The sequence below is a fragment of the Mytilus californianus genome, unplaced genomic scaffold, assembly GCF_021869535.1.
Source record: "Mytilus californianus isolate M0D057914Y unplaced genomic scaffold, xbMytCali1.0.p SCAF_4, whole genome shotgun sequence".
In the NCBI taxonomy this organism is placed as follows: domain Eukaryota; kingdom Metazoa; phylum Mollusca; class Bivalvia; order Mytilida; family Mytilidae; genus Mytilus; species Mytilus californianus.
The window spans coordinates 118931832-118945029 of record NW_026262690.1 but is presented as its reverse complement, the minus strand read 5'-3'; the positions used below and the strand labels follow the sequence as shown (position 1 = coordinate 118945029).

At 33.0% G+C, this 13198-nt stretch overlaps 1 protein-coding gene across 1 annotated transcript in view; it reads left to right on the top strand.

Annotated features, from left to right (window-relative positions):
* Positions 1-13198, top strand: part of LOC127737205 (uncharacterized) — a 544729-nt gene that overhangs the window by 449433 nt on the left and 82098 nt on the right. Inside the window, exon 2 of the mRNA XM_052247737.1 lies at positions 11519-11748. Coding sequence (XP_052103697.1) covers positions 11519-11748 — 230 coding nt within the window. The remainder of the gene's footprint in view (positions 1-11518; positions 11749-13198) is intronic.

Below are 13198 nucleotides of genomic sequence, written 5' to 3'. Positions count from 1 at the left end.
AAAGGGCTGCAAGACTTATTTTAGATGCTGATCCACTTTCATCATCAGCTCCACTGTTTAAACAGCTTGGGTGGATGACAGTAGAGAACAGAATCTCATACCACAAATCTGTTTTGATGCAGAAATGCCTTAAGAACAAAGGCCCTATATATCTCACTGAAAAATTTAAAGAAATGCCAGAAATAAACCAATATTGTTTGAGGAATGCGTCTTGCAAAAATTTACAATTTCCAAAAACCAAAACAGAGCTGTATAAGAAATCTTTTATATATTCAGGATCTATTTTATGGAATAACTTACCAATATCCCTGAAAAAATCAACCTCAAGTACAAGCTCATTCAAAAAAGATTTAAAAAATTTCTTGTTGGAACATTAAGAAGCTGTGTAATTTTATATGTATATTAATTTTCACACACTTACTCAAACTTAAGATATTGTTGAGGTAATTTGAATGATGCCAATACTATATGAATTTTTAATTTTTACCTGTTTTGAAAATTGTATATTTCATAACAATTTTTTTTTTCATTTTTTCATATTTGTGTGTTTGTTTGATATTTCGTAATTGTTTGTTATATTTCATTGTATTTCATGAGGGCCTCAGGGAAGATTAGTTTTATAGCTTACTGTGTAACCCTCTTTAAATAAAGAATTATTATTATTATAATTATTATTATAGTCCAGTAACTTTAGAAATGGGGTTTGGGCTTTTAGAGACAGGCCCCCCTGTGACTAAGGTTGTGGAAGGTGAGATATAGGTGTTGTTTTTTTCTGGCAGCGTCGTTGTTGGCAGTGTCAACAATTGTTAGGTTTTCTGCTTAAGTCAGTTTGATAGGAAATTACTTGTAATTGACCAATGATAATTTCTATAAAGTTGCATTACTATCAGTACATATCAATTGACAACTATTTTACTGCCCTGTCCCTGTAGGGCAAAGTATAAAAGTGACTTTCAATTTATTACCAATTTTCAAGGTTAAGTTTTCTGATTACAATAAGTTAGTTTGATAGACAATGATAATTTCTTTAAACAAATTAAAGTTGCATTACTATCAGTACATATTAGTTTGTATACCATTTCGATGCCCTGTACCCTAGTTTCCTTTTTCTGAATATTCTGCCGACAGGCAAGACATAACTCCATGTGAACAGCTTATTAGTGTTTTTGCCTAATATCTTGAAAACATTTAAGCAACCAACAATCAATCTATAAACGATTTTGTTTGGATTTTTTTACCCTTTTTTGCGTTTTTGGCAAAAACTAAAAAAAGATAGAGAAAAATTGTAAACAGAAAAAAAAAATGACCACCAATTCAAGATCAACAAAAAAAATTGTCATGAATTCTATTCTAGACCACATACTGGAGAGTGTCCATTGTTGAAGATGCACATAGACCTAGGTGAGGAGCACAGGCTCTTTAGAGGTTCTAGTTTCAACTTTATAATCAATCTTTTTAAAAAACAAAAAAATGTACCATAAAATAAAAGAATGAATAGTCGGTTAATAATCCCTTCTCATATGTTATGAATCTCTCTTAAACTACAGCACATAACAATGGCATAAAAAATATGTGCAGTATGTCAATGAATAAGCAACCAAATGACAAAATTAATTAATAGGCATCTGGAGAACATGAAATCTTCAATAATAGACACCATTTTCAGCATGTTCAGCTCTACATACACTATATCAGTTTTTTTAATGGGGGTTTTAATTTTTCTTTTTGTTCGTGGCAGCTACATTGACACGAAAATAAAATCCAGGGAAAATTTCCCTGCATTTTCCAAGCTTTATCACTGTTTATAGGTTTCATTCATGATACTGTTGATTAAAACTATCTTTTGATTATAATGAAGAATAAAATTAAAAAAAGTTGCATTTACATGGATATTTGCACTGTTATTCCATAAAGAAAATTATCAGAATAATCCATTCTGTAACCATGGTAACATGCCTCTTTGTACATGTTGTACAGTTGTACATAATTTACTCAACTTGAATGTTCTCCAAATAATGTGTAAATGATTTGTAGTACACAGTTGTTTACATCTTTAATGATACACTACATGGATTCCCCCCTGTATTTTCCAAATATGGGGATTATTTTATCATATTTCTAATTTTTTTTGGCAGGCAACTGAATATGTGACATGGTTAAACTTTGACACAGATGCGAAGGCAAGACTTTAATATGCTGTTTCTTGCGGTGAAGATGGCTTCAACAATGTATTAGTTTGTGATTAGGTAAGTTTAAGGGTAACCGTTATCAGCATAGGCACATCTCATTTCCATTTAGATTATTTGGCCCGGCCCCTAAGTCATAGTTTATTGACCTCAAACATTTTACTTAGTAAACACTTGTTAAAATTGGCGATTAGGTCAGTTTAAACTGTTTAAGGGGAACCACCAATGGTAACTCAGTAATATTTGTAATTGTCCTTTGCCTATATCACTCAGCTCAAACCCTCCATAATTTTCGTATCAAAGCTTTGACACATGAGCAGACATTATCATCAATGTCAAAATGTCTGAGAAGAAGTTGTCAATGACATCACAACTTCTGAGGAGACATTATCAAGCTTAATTTCATCAATTGAAAAACTGTCTAACATCATGTCTAAAGGAGTAAAAAAAAAACAGTAATCAGGGTAATAGAACAATAAACAGATGATCAGGTTTTCTATCTATAGATATCGTAAAATATAAGCCTCTTGACACAATGTGAAGTTTTGTAACTCATTCGCTGCACTCACTTGCCGAAAAGGTTCACACCTAGGCTCACGACTGATAATTTTCGATATTAATGTGTAGAAAACCTGATACTCTATACGTATGCAATTGTATTAGCATTGATACATCTCACGCCCTCTCTCCCTCAATCATAGTCTATTTGCTTTGAAACTACCGGTATGCATAGTATACATGTTAAAGTTTGTGATTAGGTCAGTTTAAGATGAACCACTAATGAAAAACAATGGTATTTGGTGTGCACATCTCATTTCCATAGAGATTATATGGCCTTGCGCTCTCATGTTATGGTTTGTTGACTTTGAAACTTTTGCATGTTAAAGGTTGTGATTAGGTCAGTTTAAGATGAACCACTAATGGTAGTTCAATGGTATTTGATTTTACAGTTGTATTAGCATTTTCACATCATTTCCATCAAGATTATACGGCCTTGCCCTCTCATTCATGGTTTGTTGACTTTGAAACTTTTGCATAGTTTACTTTTAAACTTTGTTTTTAGCTCACCGTTACGAAGGAACTGTGAGCTTTTGCTATCACTTGGCGTCCGTCGTCGTCATCTGTCGTCGTCCGTCTGGTGTAAACTATTTCAAACATCTTCTCCTCTGAAACTACTGAACAAATTCCAACCAAACTTAAGCTGATGATGCTTAGGGTATCTAGGATAAAGTTTGTGTTTTATTTACTGTTTCGTCAAATAACATGGCCGCCATGGCTAAAAATAGAACATAGGGGTAAAATGCAGTTTTTGGCTTATATCTCAAAAACCAAAGCATTTAGAGCAAATCTGACATGGGGTTATAGTGTTCATTAGGTGAAGTTCTATCAGCCCCGTAAATTTTCAGTTGAATCTGATAACCCATTGTTGGGTTGCTGCCACTGAATTGGTAATTTTAAGGAAATTTTGCAGTTTTTATACGACCGCAAAAAAATTTATTGTGGTCGTATATTGGTATGACGTTGGCGTCGTCGTCGTCGTCGTCCGGCGTCGTCCCAAGACACATTGGTTTTCCCACTCTAACTTTAGTTTAAGTGAATGGATCTCTATGAAATTTTACCACAAGGTTCAATACCACAAAAGGAAGGTTGGGATTGATTTTGGGGGTTATGGGACCAACAGTAAAGGAATTAGGGGCCAAAAAGGGGCCAAAAATAAGCATTTTTGTAATTTCCAGACATAACTTGTGTGTTAGTGTATGGATCTCTCTGACATTGTACCACAAGGTTCCATATCACAAAAGGAATGCTGGGATTGATTTTGGGGGTAATTGCCTCAAAATTTTAGGAATTAGGGGCCAAAAAAGGGGCAAAAAAGAAGCATTTTTCTAGTTTCATGACAATAACTTGTGTGTAAGTGTATGGATCTTTCTGAAATTATACTACAAGGTTCCATATCACAAAGGGAAAGCTGGAATTGAGTTTGGGGGTAATTGCCGAAACATTTAGGAATTGGGGGCCAAAAAGGGGCCAAAAATAAGCATTTTTCTAGTTTCCAGACAATAACTTGTGTTCAAGTGTATGGATCTCTCTGAAATTGTACTGCAAGGTACCATACCACAAAGGGAAGGCTTGGATTGATGATGGGGGTAATTGCCTCAATATTTTAGGAATTAGGGGCCAAAAAGGGGCAAAAAACACATTTTCTAGTTTCCAGACAATAACTTGTGTTCAAGTGTATGGATCTCTCTGAAATTGTACTGCAAGGTACCATACCACAAAGGGAAGGCTGGGATTGAGTTTGGGGGTGATGAATCATAAGGGGGTTCAAAAAATTTGGGGGGGGGGATTTTTTTTTTTCCTTTTTTTTCTTTTTTTCCTTTTTTTTTTCTTTTAAAATTTTCCATTTTAAGTTGGTTATTTCTGATTTATATTTAAAAGCAAATAATAATGATATGGTAGGAGATACACACCAAACAGGATGTGTAAATTATTATATAATAAGTATTGTGCAATAGCAAGAAATTTTCAATTGCACAGTATTGCACAATAGCAAGAAATCTTCAATTGCACAGTATTGCGCAATAGCAAGAAATCTTCAATTGCACAGTATTGCACAATAGCAAGAAATATCCAATAGTACAATATTGCGCAATAGCAAGAAATTGTCAATAGTACAGTATTGCGCAATAGCAAGAAATATTTAATTGCACAGTATTGTGCAAAAGATGATACTTCGTATAAATTGCTTATTTCTTGACCAATTTCAATGCGGTTTTATTCTTGAATTCTTGGGGTTCTTTAATATGCTGAATCTAACCGTGTATTTAGTTTTTGGATTTTGGGCCCCTTTTTAAATTGGTCCACATTGAGGTCCAAAGGGTCCAAAATTAAACTTTGTTTGATTTCATCAAAAATTGAATCATTGGGGTTCTTTGATATGCCGAATCTAACCATGTATTTAGATTCTTAATTTTTGGTTCCGTTTTCAAATTGGTCTACATTAAGGTCCAAAGGGTCCAAAATTAAACTTAGTTTGATTTTAACAAAAATTGAATTCTTAGGGTTCTTTGATATGCTGAATCTAAACATGTATTTAGATTTTTGATTTTGGGCCCAGTTTTCAAGTTGGTCCAAATCGGGGTCCAAAATTAAACTTTGTTTGATTTCAACAAAAATTGAATATATGGGGTTCTTTGATATGCTGAATCTAACCATGTATTTAGATTTTTGATTTTTGGGCCCCGTTATCAACTTTGTCCACATTGAGGTCAAAAGGGTCCAAAATTAAACTATGTTTGATTTCATCAAAAATTGAATTCTTGGGGTTCTTTGATATGCTGAATCTAACCATGTATTTAGATTTTGGATATTGGACCATAATAGGTGAATGTCCAATTTAAAATTTTTAAGTTCTTAGACCACATTCATTCTGTGTCAGAAACCTATGCTGTGTCAAATATTTAGTCACAATCCAAATGCAAAGCTGTATCAAGCTTGAATGTTGTGTCCATACTTGCCCCAACTGTTCAGGGTTCGACCTCTGCGGTCGTATCAAGCTGCGCCCTGCGGAGCATTTTATTGGTTATTATCTTGAATATTATTAATGATAAAGATAAACTGTGAACAGCAAAAATGTTCAGCAAGGTAAGATCTACAAATAAGTTCATATGATCAAAATTGTCAATCGACCCCTTAAGGAGTTATTGCCCTTTAAGGACAATTTTACACAATTTGTTCATCATGTTTTCTAACTTTAAAAAATCTTCTTCTCTGAAACTACTGAACCAATTCCAATCAAACTTAAGCTGAATGATTCTAAGGGTATCTAGAATAAAGTTTGTGTTTTATTTTCTGTTTCGTAAAAAAACATGGCCGCCATGGCTAAAAATAGAACGTAGGGGTAAAATGCAATTTTTGGCTTATATATCTCAAAAACCAAAGCATTTAGAGCTAATCTGATGAGAGTTAAAATGTTTATTAGGCCAAGCTCTGTCAGCCCTGAAATTTTCAGATGAATCTAACAACCCATTGTTGGATTGCTGCCACTTAATTGGTAATTTTAAGGAAATTTTGCAGATTTTGGTTATTATCTTGAATATTATTAATGATAAAGATAAACTGTAAACAGCAAAAATGTTCAGCAAAGTAAGATCTACAAATAAGTTCGATGACCAAAATTGTCAATTGTCCCCTTAAGGAGTTATTGCCCTTTAAAATCAATTTTTCACAATTTGTTCATTTAGTTTGCTTACTTTATAAATTATAAAATCTTCTTGTTTGAAATTGCTGAATCAATTTCAGCCAAACTTGGGCTGAATGAGTTTCAGTAACTTTCAGAGTATCTAGTATAAATTTTGCATTTTATTTTCTTGTACATCAAGAAACATAACCACTATGGCTAAAATGAAACATAGGGGTAAAATGCATTTCTTTGATTTTGAAGAAAATATGACAGATACAAAGAACATTTCAATGGAAGTTTTAAGCCATTCATTAATATATATTGAAAAGGAAAAATAATCATTGATGAAAGATTTAAGCAAAAATTACAGGTGAGCGATTCAGGCTCTTGAGAGCCTCTTGTTAGTATGAACTAAGGAGATGTTGTATAATTGTGAATTCTAACCTGACGTTCTTCAAACGCTTTGAGTACACACCTGTGGTAAAATATGAATATATTGTTAGGGCTGTTCCGATCGTACTCCCACGTCATATGCTTTTTTGTGAATGAGCTACCCGACGTCATAGAACGATGACGTAAGAATATATGCATTTTACGGGAAAATACACGCTTGTGAAACCGAAAATCATCACAACAAGGAAACGTAAACAAACGATGCTAAAATGCGTTATATAAGCCTTTTTTGTATAAATATAAGACATATAAGTACAATTATCATTTAGATTCATCCAAACCTATCTAAATATGTTATTGTAAATAGTTTAAGCATGTCATTTATTCAGTTTGCTCCGGTCTTTTACGTCAATTTAATAGTGCGTTTATTTATGGGAACGGCAAATAATGCCTTCATCTAGAGCACTTCGATCCAAAACAATTGCCGTATTTGTCCTATTAGAATCGAAATAATTCATGGGGGCTTGAATATATCGTGATTTTACCACGGGTTGTCCCTTTATGCCGATATTTTACCCCTCGCTATCGCTCAGGGTAAAATATTTGTCATGAAGGGCCAACCCGTGGTAAAATCACGATATATTCAAGCCCCCATGAATTATTTCTTAATGAGACAACTACCTAACCAAGAACAAATGATGTAAATATTAGCATCTATGGATCACATTACAGCCTCAAACAATGGGCAAACTACATACAACATAGCAATCTGCAAAAGGCTTAGACATGACAAAATGTCAAACAATTCAAATGAGAAAAAATCCTTTGTCCTGATTTATGTACAAAACAACAAATAAAAACAAATATGATATACAGCAACTTCTGACAACCATTGAATTAATAGCTCCTGACATTTCACAGGGACAAACAGAATGTAAGGGGATTAAACCAGAAATGTTTAAATTCATCAGTCCTGTCACTGGTAAATTTTGACAAGGATTACCAAAAAGCTTGAGTGTTTTATAATAAACATAAGTACAGAAAATGACACCCAAGCCACTAGGACTGATTAAACTCAAATAGATTTCAACAACTCTGTTGATGGAGTTATAGCACAACATAAGAATAAACTGTAAAAAATCAGTTGAAAAGAGCATGACTCATCAGATTGATATGAAGCACAAAAAAAAACTACTGAAAACACTAGAACAAACTAGAAGACTTAGTAGTGATTTGAGAGTACTCACAGTTACTTAAAGCCAGTTCAATAAAAAAAATTAATGAGACATCTCTGTGTTAACATAATTTCTGTCTATTAAGACATGTATATCCTTCAAATGTTCATAGAAGAACAAGCAGTAACAAAAACTACACAGTAAACTCAGTAAATGTTCACAGAAGAACATGCAGTAACAAAAACTACACAGTAAACTCAGTAAATGTTCAAAAAAGAACATGCAGTAACCAGGGACAGTCTATACTATAGTTAGTATAGAAAGTCCCTGCAGTAACAAAAACCACTCCGTGAACTTGGTAAATGTTCATAGAGGAACATGCAGTAACAAAAACTACTCAGGGACATTGGTAAATGTTTATAGAAGATCATGCAGTAAAAGAAACCAACTCAGTGATCTTGGTAAATGTTCATAGAAAAAACATGCAATAAAAAATAGCACAGGAAAAGTACTTAACTCTAGAATAACAGTATAAAGCAAAAATACAAAAACAAACCAATAATGATTTTGGATTCCTGATGAAGGTAAATCAAGAAAAGTGCTTATGACCAATCAAATTTTAAAGAAATTTTTTTTGGGGGGGGTTTATAGGGGTTTTGCCCATAAATTAAGGTAATTGACAAATTTTAGTATTTTATCTTATCTTTGCAAATCACAAGAATAAAAAGTTTAGACAAAAACTGTAAAGTATAAAAGTGATTAGCAATACATGGAGATCTACTAAAACGCCTAAATAACCATGATGACTTAAACCATGAACTTTAAAAAAAAATAGGAAGGTGTGGTATGATTGCCAATGAGACTACTTTCCACCAGAGACCAAATGATGTAGAAGCTACTGCCTAGTATCTATACATGTAGGTCACCAAACAGTCTTCAACAATGAGCAAAACCCATACCCCATTGAAAGGATTGCATACACATCATTTCATGTTTTGTTTATAATCTTAAGATCTACCAAATATAAATATAACTGAACCATCAATTGGCTCCATATCAGGAGTTACTGTTTTTTAAAAGAAAATTTTCATGAACTTATAATTTGTTTTTGGATATTATCTACTTTTTAATAAGCAAAATGCACATAAAGGAGATTAAAAAAATCAGTACAGATATTATACTGGTAAACAAGCATCCAGTTGACCTGTTCAGACATTTTAATTCATTTATATCTTATTTTGCAGTAAATATACCAGATATCATAGTGTTTTCTTCATAAGATGGACAACAACCAAGATTTAAGCCAACTTGAATACCATGTATTATTGTCACATAGCAAATAACTATGATTTAGAAATTGTAGTAAAGATCTATTGCTTGATAGAATTCTGCCTAAAATTAGCAAAGGAACAAAGAAGACTTAGTCCTTTGTTAATTTATGTATCATTGTCATTTTGCTTAGTTTCTTTTGTTACCTATTCTGACATCGGACTCGGACTTCTTTTAAACCGAGTTTTGCTGTTCGTGTCGCTGTGTGTTTCTTTGTTCTACATTGGCTAGAGGTATAGGGGGAGGGTTGAGATCTTGCAGGACATGTTTGGCCTTGCTGCATTGTTGCGCCTGTCCCAGGTCGGGAGCCTCTGGCCTTTGTTAGTCTTGTATGTTTTTTAATTTCAGTTCATTTATATGTTTTGGAGTTTAGTATGACGTCCATTTTCACTGAACTAGTACACATTTTTATTTAGGGGCCAGCTGAGGACCACCTCCGGGTGTGGGATTTTCTCGCTGCGTTGAAGACCCATTGGTGGCCTTTGGCTGTTATCTGTCTTTTTGACATATTCCCCATTTCCATTCTCAATTTTATTAACTATGGCATCTCTTTCTGTAGAGGAAGAAAACTATGTTAGAATGAGTTAAATATAACTGAACAATCAATCGTTATTCATATTGCTCTGTAAATGATAATTTTCATGAACTTAAAGTCTTTTTATGTGTTTTTAGAAATTACTTACTTTTTTATATATGCAAAATACACTAAAATATCAGTATATAAAGGAACTATACCAAAAAGCATCCAATTGACCTGTTCAGACATTTAAATTCAGTTATATCTTATTTTTCAGTAAACACATGTTAAATATACCAGATTTCCAAGTGGTTTTCTTCATAAGAGGGACAACAACCAAGATTTAATCCAAATTGAATGCCAGGAATTATTGTCATATAGTGAATAACTATGATTTGAAAGTTATTAATTAATATCTTTTGCTTGATAGAATTCTGTCTACAATTAGTAAAGGAATAAAGGAGACTTAACTATGGCATCTCTTTCTGTAGAGGAAGAAAACTATGTTCGAATGAGTTTGTTATTAACAGGAATTTCTCCTCGTGCAGCTAGAACCTTCTTTGATAGTGAATTTGCTCCAGCATGTTTAGATGCTACAATAAAGAAGGAGTATAACAAATTGTTTGACTTAAAAAAGAAGCATAGAATCAACCAATCACAGTGGAATCTCCTGTTTCCTAGATTTCCTGGTATGTACAGAAATTCTTATTTCATAGTACAGAAATTCTTATTTCATAATACAGTGCATCCCTTTTCTAGATACCCAGAAAGTATACACAAAACTTTGCTTAATTATGTTTATATATATATATTGTTCATAGCCAAACTTTCTGTTCAGAAATATTTCCTATTACAGATGATTTAAATATTATCCTTTTTCAAGTATGACTGTATCTGTTTTTATATGCCCATTTACGAGACGTATTATGGTTAACAGTTGTACGTCCATGTCAGTCCTTCTGTCTGTCCGTCCATCCGTCCCTCCATACATCCCAAAGTTGGTATATGTTTTTTAGTTATTGCCCTTGGACAGATAAAATATGTGCAATGCAGATGACAATGTTCTTTTATTATGAATTAAATTTCCCAGCATTGGAGACTATACCTTTTTGTTATATTAAGGAGTCTTTTGCATAACAACTGTTAAGATGTACTGTTATTTCCTTGCTTTGTGATCTGAGGAATTGGAAAATATGACCAAATCTTGCTGTTTCAAATGAGAGTCTGTTTAGATATGGTTTTTCTTCACAATTGTCTGTAATAACATTAAATAAAATAAGAACCTATAACTAGCCCCCCCCCCCCCCCTCCTCCTCAAATCTCACTTTACTGAGTATGATACGAAAAAGTGATACAGAAATTGTGTTTATTTGAATGGCCTATACAGCATCATGAAACCATATTCCCATATTCCATCATAAGCGTTAATAGGTCTAATGATAAAAATGGCATATAATTAAGAAAGAAATAATAGCAGCTGGGTTTATATTATTGTACCTGGCTTGTAGGTAGGTTTGTGAGCCCCAGTTACCCTCCTTTGAAATATGGTATTACATTTTTTTCCCCAAAAATTATGCTCCTTTGAATCGCTTATTCACACCTGTGATCAATGAACTCACTATACAATTTTTGAGTAAGAATATTCCCAAGTATTGATTATGCTAAAAATATTATATGAACAGACTTGCTATTTGCTTTTACTTTTATAATCTTTATTATCTTATGTATTTTTTAGATGTTCCAGATTCTAAAACTTTTGATTTGACTTTGATGATACTATTACTGAGGAACTTGACTCCAATGACCCCTCCTCTTTGTGGATTTGACCATTTACCTTCTGTAATGGAGACCACTCATGCTGCAGACTTAGCAAGGATCAAACACTACAGGAATTACCTGGCTCATTTGGATGATGGCAAACTAGACTCAGGGTTCTTCAATACTGCTTGGAATGATATAACTAATGTATGTATATATATATAGGTTTATTTAACTGATTTTAGGTCACCTGTTGGAAGATATCTGAAAGAAAATTACAAGAAACCATATTAATTTGCCTTACACACACTTGTAAAATTTATTTATGGAAAATATATGTTTCTGATTTTAATCGTCTCACCTGCAACAAAATCTGCAGAATGTGAGACATACATGGATCATGTAACATGATATAGGGATGCATATTTGGGACAGCTGCATCATCGGTGACAGCAGCAGCTTTGTTAACTATTTGTAAATAACACCCTTTATATTTTAAAAGCTACTAGACCTGGATGCTTCATACTTTGTATACAGATGCCTTATATTTCAATGTTTTCATCTGTCATATGTCAATTGTGCTTGTCCTCATTTTCCTATTTCAGCAAGTGCTTGAAAAAAATGTAGTTTTTGTGGAACCTGTGACTTCTGTCGCAGAAAGCTTGACAAAGGGATACTGATCCAGCGGCAGTGGCGGCGTTAACAAACTTCTTAAAAGCCTTAACCTGAACCTTTCATTCTTTGTATATATAGATGCCTTATGTTATGAAGTTTCCGTCACATGTCCATTGTACTCGACCTCAGTTTCATGGTTCAGTGACTACTTGAAAAAAAATTAAGATTTTTAGTATTCTGAATTTTTCTCTTGTTATGAGTAATAAGATAACTATTTTTGGTGTGTGCGTACCTTGTAAGGTCCTCATGCCTGTCGGATAGTTTTCACTTGACCTGTACCTCATATCATGGATCAGTGAACAAATTAAAGTTTATTTGATAGTTGTAGTAAAGCTTTTTATTTATCAACATAATATCAACGGTTAGTAAAATAGGCGAGACATTCAGTGTATGCACTCTTGTTTACCCTTTTTTGTGTTTTGAACAAAATCTAAAAAAGATAGAGAGAAGCTCAACATACAAATCGATTAGCAATGCAAAGACAAACAAAACAAAGATTTTTGTCATGAATTCAATTCTCGTCTTCATTTGTAGAGAGTGTCATTTGTTGAATATGCACATAGACAAAGGTGAGTCACACAGATTCTTTAGAGCATTTAGTTTTAAATCTAGATAAGAGATCATCAAGTGTATGATAATCTAATCTATGCTTAATTCGTCAATTTTTATTGATTTATTTGTAATGAGACCTATTATTATCTTGTCTGTTATCAACAATATCAATGATATCAACAGAGGAAGTTTTAGATATGTTATCTTTTCTTATTATCTTAATTATTGTGCCGACTGCAGCAGTAGTTTAATCCAAGAAAGTTTGCAAATTTCATGGAAAACTTCAAATAGTTTATAAGATTGTCCTTGTTGTTTCATGTGATTGGAATTTTATGAATTAATTGGAATTGTGTTTTCATAAATGTTTGTAAAATCAGACTCTTGAATTTCTAAGGTTTTGGAAGTTGTATAGATATTCTTGTTTGTTGTA